Source organism: Triturus cristatus, chromosome 3_2 (assembly GCF_964204655.1).
Source record: "Triturus cristatus chromosome 3_2, aTriCri1.1, whole genome shotgun sequence".
NCBI classification, from domain to species: Eukaryota; Metazoa; Chordata; class Amphibia; order Caudata; family Salamandridae; genus Triturus; species Triturus cristatus.
Window position 1 is genome coordinate 886,931,231 of NC_140584.1, and position 8,478 is coordinate 886,939,708.

General features: G+C 42.1%; 1 protein-coding gene across 1 annotated transcript; it reads left to right on the forward strand.

Annotated features, from left to right (window-relative positions):
* Positions 1-2,168: 2,168 nt before the first annotated feature.
* On the forward strand, positions 2,169-7,685 carry LOC146858390 (polyubiquitin-C-like). The gene is made up of 2 exons (XM_085649304.1): positions 2,169-2,238; positions 4,102-7,685. The coding sequence occupies exon 2, from the start codon at positions 4,109-4,111 to the stop codon at positions 7,532-7,534; it is 3,426 nt and encodes a 1,141-aa protein (XP_085505430.1). The 5' UTR covers positions 2,169-2,238; positions 4,102-4,108; the 3' UTR covers positions 7,535-7,685.
* The last annotated feature ends 793 nt before the right edge of the window (positions 7,686-8,478 follow it).

Genomic DNA, 8,478 nt, shown 5'->3' on the forward strand with positions numbered 1-8,478 from the left:
CGCTATGGTGGGTGCAGCAGTTACAACTCATGCAATATGGGGTGCAACTCACAAGGAGGGGGCAGATTTGAGTGCACATTGGCGGCAATCGAACTCTTAAGATGATGGGCTGTGTGTATCCATTATCAGCACTCATTCTTCGCTAAGTGATCTTGTTTGTTTTGTTGATGTGTTAATGCTTTGCTGCGCCCGTTTGACTTACAACGTGCTTTCTCTTTCCACAAACTCGATGTTTGTGTTCCTTTATTTTGAGATGCTTTTCGTATTACTGTCACACACACAACCACGACAACCACACCCACACACACAACCACACAACACACACACGCACCCACAACCACACCAAGCATTGGCATAGCCAATAGGTCTCGCCTTTGGGACCTTATAAGTGTTTAGACACGCAACAGTTGATGTGGTTGCACCAAGGATATTGTGCTGCATAACTAAATACTTAGAAGGTCCCAAAAGCGAGACCTATTGGCTATGCCAATGCTTGTTTTCCATAGCTGTCAAGTTTTTCAGGTACATGAGGGATGTGCTGCTCCACGACAAGTTTTTGGTTGAATTCTGTGACTTGTCGTGCCGTTTTAGAATGGAATATTGAAGACAATTCTCTGTACTAAGGCATGTCAAGCATGGACACGGAAACTTGGCAGGGCTGTTCCTCCGAAAAAGTTTCCAAGTGGCTGCTGTTCCCCGGCCCAGAGCTCTCAGGTTTTCCAAATCCATACATGACTAACTCATTCACTTCAGGGTTTTTTCATTTTACATTTTGGGATTGTAGTTCTGTCTAGCAAACAAAAAGTCGGACAAGTCCCACAGCAAATATAGCACTGGATAATCTACTAACGCATGAATATGGAAAACTTAATTCTGCTGTTTAAAAAAAAAAAAAAAATCACACACATGGCGCCGTTGCTCCGTGACACAGCAGTTTTTCCCCCCTCTACAGCAGTACAGCATAATGGTCGATACTAAAAACGTGTGGGTTTTAAATAATTTACTAGCAGGCAGGTTGTTGTGCACGAAATTCATTTTCAGTCCTAAACATATTTGGGGTTTTCTACGGTAGTTTTCTCTTTTAAACAATTGCATACACTCCCCAAGGCATGTTTCTGGGAAGATTAAAGAAGTGTGGGCACGGTAAGTAACGCCTTTACCTTGACTATCCCGCTTTCCTAATTAGACATTTTAAGACTAGCAGACGTGCCTGTTGAAACATACGTTGCTTTTGACACCTACACCGTGGAATTATTTTCAGTTGAAGGCGTTAGAAATACGCTACCAGGTAAATCAAAACCGGTTCACTAGTGTAATACTTTAGGAGAAAATACGTACACATTTGCAGTATAACTGCGTCGCCCACGTTACTTTCGGTTTAGCAACAACGCGACTAAATTTCCTTTAACACACCTGCCTCGGTATGGGTTATCCTAGTTCTAAAATCGACGCCCTCGCCTCAAACCAGGCATGCGTTGTTCATCCGCCGCACCCAGCATGACCGAGCGCAAAATAGAATTAGGAAAAATACAAATAAATCGTAACTTGAACAATACCGCTTTACCGAGAACGTCAGTCTACAAATGTACTTTTTAACAATACTACACTGGGCTGATTAGAAATCGTTCAAAATACGGTAAAATTTAAAATAAAAGAGCCGATTGAAGTAGATAAACTACCCCTACGCCGCATAAATAAATATCAAAAGATGGCGCATTTTGGACAAACAAGCGCGAACAATTGCTCTGGAACCTGGCAGAAAACCCCAGCAACAGCAACGTCATGGGTTTCCACCAATCAACGATGACTGAACTCACCCCTCCCTTAGAAACTGAGCGAAGCTTCCAGAGCATTTTGGTCAGCTGTTTGAGGCGTGCCCATGCTAGTATCCCTCCGCCACTTTTTTTTTTTTTTTTTTTTTACTTGTGCAATTCATCTTTTCTTCATCTTTCCTACCAAATTGGACAGATGCCTAGGAACATTCCAAGGAGGTGTAAACATGCTTATGACTGGAGGCAGATGGCATATTTTTAATTTTAAACCTCACCTTTTCTAGCGTTTTCTAGAGGGACTATTTTGCATGGATGCTGCAAGGATATCTTTGTTGCGTGTCGATGTCGTCATCTGCTCAGCCTCAGTAATAAAAGAGCGGGCGCGCTGACTATTTCAGATTCAGTTCAACCGTGACTCGCGAGGCGATTTATATATATTTGAGGAACGCTACTGTTGAAAGCAGCGGTAAGTAGACATTTTATATTACTAAGAAGTTTGTTTGTTCATTTTTACACATGGGGTGCTCACGCTGTAATTTTTGATCCAGAATAACGCGCGTTGTCTCCCTTTATTAGGACTCACATTTACGTGATGTTTTTTTTATATTATTTATTCCCACCGCTTGTGGTGGTTTTCTATGGCACACTATTATTTCGCGTTTAGAAGTATGGATGACATGGTCTTGTCGTATTGACCGGAAACGATCTTGGGCCTAGTCTGTAACGAGAACCTATATCTTTTTTGTTGAGTAGTTAATTACTGCTACTATGTTTGAAGTGTAACTTTATATGAAATTCAAGTGTACATTTTAATTTTTTTAAATTGTATCCGTTTTACTTCACTACGTTAGTGTTGCAGTTGACTCGAATGCATCGTAACGTGTGGTTTTAAAAACTCCAATGTCGAACTTGCATTTTTTTTTTTTGTTCGCAAGCTGTTTATCGAGCAGTGTATCATCTCGCCCTTCAGTAGTCCCCGTTCTATTCGTTTTTATAATCCGACCTACATTCGGCGTAATAAGCGGTTTTAGCAGTTAACTTTATTTACTCACTCTGATCTGAGCCCCATTGACTGGTGGATATGTAGTCTTCTGAAAAAGAAATACTTATTTCTCAATGATGGGCTTGCTTTCGCGACAGCCTAGCTGGATACTGGGGAATTATTTTGCCATGGGCTGTAGTTTTAAGCGAATGTATGATGTCACGGAAGGAAACCTGATTAGTCGAGTTAAGTTTACCCTCCCCCAAGGAATGTTGGTGTATTCTGTGCATGTAATTTTAAACCGTGATATGCTTGTTTATGTAATTTTAAACCGTGATATGCTTGTTTAAATGTGAACGGCGCTGTACACGCGCCTTTTTGACGTGGAGAAAACCGGTTTGACCCAGTTAGTTCCTTTCGGTTAGTTAAAAAGATGATTGTATCTTTGATTTTATCATGCCCTTTCTTCGGGACTGCTATAAGGTGCCGAAGTAATTATAAAAGCACTTGAAATGTCGGATCAGTTAAGATATCTAGGTCGAATAACCGGTTCCTACTTAATATTTTAGCGGAAAATGTTGCGGCGCGTGTCTGAAGCTTTAGTCCAGGGTTATCTAATGTCGGTCTTAAAGGAGCTGAACCATGCCATATTTCCAGCCTATTCCCGTTTAGATACATGGTAGATATCATGATCTGGTCCTCCAGAACCATCACTGAAGAACCCTGCTCGCCTGTACAGTATATGTTCAGTTTCAAGTATATGTCCATGTTCAGTTTCAAGTATATGTCCTCTATTCAAGTAGTTCCTCACATCTGTCAAAATGCATATAGATTCAAAGGAGTTACCTATGTTTGTACAGTATGTCCAGTCTCAAGTATGTCTTCTATCGAAGTAGTTGCTCAAATCTGTCAAAATGCCTATAAATTCAAAGTTTTAACTATGCAGTCAGTTCAATTGCAATAAGGGGGCGAATCCTACTCTTTGAGCAGAAAGGGGCCCTGCGGGCTTTCACCCGGCTGTTGTTGTGGGCTAAACCTAGTAAACTGGAATTGCCAAAAAGGTGCAGGGTTAATTCCTTTCTATAGAATCGGACTACATGGACGTTTTAATTGCTATATAGCGTACTAGATGTAGTCTTAAATTTGTAATCTCCAAATGTGAAGTAATGCAAATTTGTATAATCCTGACTTTGCTGTATTATGACACATTAACTTTAATCAGTTGCCAACACTTAGCAGTGGTGGTATGTGGGTTCTGGCATAGAAAATAATCTGAGCTGTTAAGAACTAAATAAACTTTGTTGCACCGAAATGGACCACCTATTAATACGATATTTTGCTTTTCAGTTACAAAATGCAAATCTTCGTCAAAACGTTGACTGGGAAGACCATCACGCTAGAGGTGGAACCAAGTGACACAATAGAGAATGTGAAAGCAAAGATCCAAGACAAAGAAGGTATTCCTCCAGACCAGCAGAGGTTGATCTTTGCAGGCAAACAGCTGGAAGATGGTCGCACATTATCGGACTACAACATCCAGAAAGAATCCACCCTGCATCTTGTCTTGCGCCTGAGAGGAGGTATGCAGATCTTTGTAAAAACCCTCACTGGCAAAACAATAACCCTAGAGGTGGAACCTAGTGACACTATAGAGAATGTGAAAGCAAAGATCCAAGATAAAGAAGGTATTCCTCCAGACCAGCAGAGGTTGATCTTTGCAGGCAAGCAGCTGGAAGATGGTCGCACCCTGTCGGACTACAACATTCAGAAAGAATCCACCCTTCATCTTGTCTTGCGTCTGAGGGGTGGTATGCAGATTTTTGTAAAAACATTGACTGGTAAGACCATCACACTAGAAGTAGAACCTAGCGACACCATAGAGAATGTCAAAGCAAAGATCCAAGACAAAGAAGGCATTCCTCCAGACCAGCAGAGGTTGATCTTTGCAGGCAAGCAACTAGAAGATGGTCGCACATTATCTGACTACAACATCCAGAAAGAATCTACCCTTCATCTTGTTCTGCGCCTGAGGGGTGGTATGCAGATCTTTGTGAAAACCCTCACTGGCAAAACAATAACCCTAGAGGTGGAACCTAGTGACACTATAGAGAATGTCAAAGCAAAGATCCAAGATAAAGAAGGTATTCCTCCAGATCAGCAGAGGTTGATCTTTGCGGGCAAGCAACTAGAAGATGGTCGCACATTATCTGACTACAACATTCAGAAAGAATCCACCCTTCATCTTGTCTTGCGTCTGAGGGGTGGTATGCAGATTTTTGTAAAAACATTGACTGGTAAGACAATCACACTAGAAGTAGAACCTAGCGACACCATAGAGAATGTCAAAGCAAAGATCCAAGACAAAGAAGGCATTCCTCCAGACCAGCAGAGGTTGATCTTTGCAGGCAAACAGCTAGAAGATGGTCGCACATTATCGGATTACAACATTCAGAAAGAATCTACTCTGCATCTTGTCTTGCGCCTGAGGGGAGGAATGCAGATCTTTGTGAAGACATTGACTGGCAAGACTATCACATTAGAAGTGGAACCCAGTGACACTATAGAGAATGTCAAAGCAAAGATCCAAGACAAAGAAGGCATTCCTCCAGACCAGCAGAGGTTGATCTTTGCAGGTAAACAGCTAGAAGATGGTCGCACATTATCAGACTACAATATTCAGAAAGAATCTACTCTGCATCTTGTCCTTCGTCTCAGGGGTGGTATGCAGATCTTTGTGAAAACCCTCACTGGCAAAACGATAACCCTAGAAGTGGAACCTAGTGACACTATAGAGAATGTCAAGGCCAAAATTCAAGACAAGGAAGGTATTCCCCCAGACCAGCAGAGATTGATCTTTGCAGGCAAGCAGCTAGAAGATGGTCGCACATTATCTGACTACAACATTCAGAAAGAATCTACCTTGCATCTTGTCCTGCGTCTGAGGGGTGGTATGCAGATCTTTGTGAAAACCCTCACTGGCAAAACCATTACTCTTGAGGTGGAACCCAGTGACACTATAGAGAATGTCAAAGCTAAGATCCAAGACAAAGAAGGCATTCCTCCAGACCAGCAGAGGTTGATCTTTGCAGGTAAACAGCTAGAAGATGGGCGCACGTTATCAGACTACAACATCCAGAAAGAATCCACCCTGCATCTTGTCTTGCGCCTGAGAGGAGGCATGCAGATCTTTGTGAAAACCCTCACTGGCAAAACCATTACTCTTGAGGTAGAACCCAGTGACACTATAGAGAATGTCAAAGCTAAGATCCAAGACAAAGAAGGCATTCCTCCAGACCAGCAGAGGTTGATCTTTGCAGGCAAGCAGCTAGAAGATGGTCGCACATTATCTGACTACAACATTCAGAAAGAATCTACCTTGCATCTTGTCCTGCGTCTGAGGGGTGGTATGCAGATTTTTGTAAAAACATTGACTGGTAAGACAATCACACTAGAAGTAGAACCTAGCGACACCATAGAGAATGTCAAAGCAAAGATCCAAGACAAAGAAGGCATTCCTCCAGACCAGCAGAGGTTGATCTTTGCAGGCAAACAGCTAGAAGATGGTCGCACATTATCGGATTACAACATTCAGAAAGAATCTACTCTGCATCTTGTCTTGCGCCTGAGGGGAGGAATGCAGATCTTTGTGAAGACATTGACTGGCAAGACTATCACATTAGAAGTGGAACCCAGTGACACTATAGAGAATGTCAAAGCAAAGATCCAAGACAAAGAAGGCATTCCTCCAGACCAGCAGAGGTTGATCTTTGCAGGTAAACAGCTAGAAGATGGTCGCACATTATCAGACTACAATATTCAGAAAGAATCTACTCTGCATCTTGTCCTTCGTCTCAGGGGTGGTATGCAGATCTTTGTGAAAACCCTCACTGGCAAAACGATAACCCTAGAAGTGGAACCTAGTGACACTATAGAGAATGTCAAGGCCAAAATTCAAGACAAGGAAGGTATTCCCCCAGACCAGCAGAGATTGATCTTTGCAGGCAAGCAGCTAGAAGATGGTCGCACATTATCTGACTACAACATTCAGAAAGAATCTACCTTGCATCTTGTCCTGCGTCTGAGGGGTGGTATGCAGATCTTTGTGAAAACCCTCACTGGCAAAACCATTACTCTTGAGGTGGAACCCAGTGACACTATAGAGAATGTCAAAGCTAAGATCCAAGACAAAGAAGGCATTCCTCCAGACCAGCAGAGGTTGATCTTTGCAGGTAAACAGCTAGAAGATGGGCGCACGTTATCAGACTACAACATCCAGAAAGAATCCACTCTGCATCTTGTCTTGCGCCTGAGAGGAGGCATGCAGATCTTTGTGAAAACCCTCACTGGCAAAACCATTACTCTTGAGGTAGAACCCAGTGACACTATAGAGAATGTCAAAGCTAAGATCCAAGACAAAGAAGGCATTCCTCCAGACCAGCAGAGGTTGATCTTTGCAGGTAAACAGCTAGAAGATGGGCGCACGTTATCAGACTACAACATCCAGAAAGAATCCACCCTGCATCTTGTCTTGCGCCTGAGAGGAGGCATGCAGATCTTTGTGAAAACCCTCACTGGCAAAACCATTACTCTTGAGGTAGAACCCAGTGACACTATAGAGAATGTCAAAGCTAAGATCCAAGACAAAGAAGGTATTCCTCCAGACCAGCAGAGATTGATCTTTGCAGGCAAACAGCTAGAAGATGGCCGCACGTTATCTGACTACAACATTCAGAAAGAATCTACCCTTCATCTTGTTCTCCGTCTCAGGGGTGGCTTTTAAGCACTTGTGTTAAAGAATTTTGATTAAGTTGCCAATAAATCCGCAATTGTTTGTTCGCACTGTATTGTCTTGGTCCTGAATTTCTTTGATTTGGCAACTCTGATGTAGCTAACTTAATTTGTGAAGTCCAATAAAAGTTTGTTGCGCACAATTATCGAAAGATGACTGAAATGTTATTTAAGAAATTGTTTTAATGTACATTTTGTACTTCGAGAAGCAAACGTGAGAAGTGCCCAGTTTAGTGTTGAAACGTTAACCATTCATTTTGGTTGATAATTTTCTATGCTATAGACACTATAAATAAAAGTACGCCTAAAGAGTTCTGTCTGCTCAAGTGTTGCATTAAGAGAACTGGACCGGTCACTCGGCATACTGCTTTGTTTAGGAGAGTATTTTGTTAGGCCTTGTATTCAAGTGGAACATATTCCAGTTGGCAAGCTTTAGTATATGTGGAGTCGCGTTTCCTTAAATCTGGTCAAATTTTTGTTAAATGTTTTGTAGAATACTGCATCCTGAAAGCTAAACTTAACTGGTTTATGAATTTGTAGACAGAAGTGGAAGCTTGTGCTCTGCACCAATATGTGTACCTTGATGGTTTATCATTGGTGGTATTGAGATGGGATCCGGCCATTCTTTTCTAGCTGTCCGGTTCCACAGTCTGGTTTTGGGTGTAGGTTGCTGAAGCAAAAACGCCACTATTTAGGGCCTCAATGTGCTATGGCCTACGTTTAGGTATATACAGGGCCATTGGAATTAATGCAATGTTGCAGCGTTTAAAGCATAATAATGGATTTGCAGCAGTTGCCACGTTCTCTGCTACAAAATATGCGGGTGTTTTATGTTTTTAACAAGTTTATTTCTGGCTTCAGTATGTCATCAATTCAGAAGTGGCAGTTTCGGGGGGGGGGAAGGGGGCTTCACAGGTTGAGTGGTCAGCTTTCTAT

Coding starts and splice junctions, on each gene's coding strand:
- LOC146858390 (XM_085649304.1), top strand. CDS start 4,109: ATGCAAATCTTCGTCAAAACGTTGACTGGGAAGACCATCACGCTAGAG.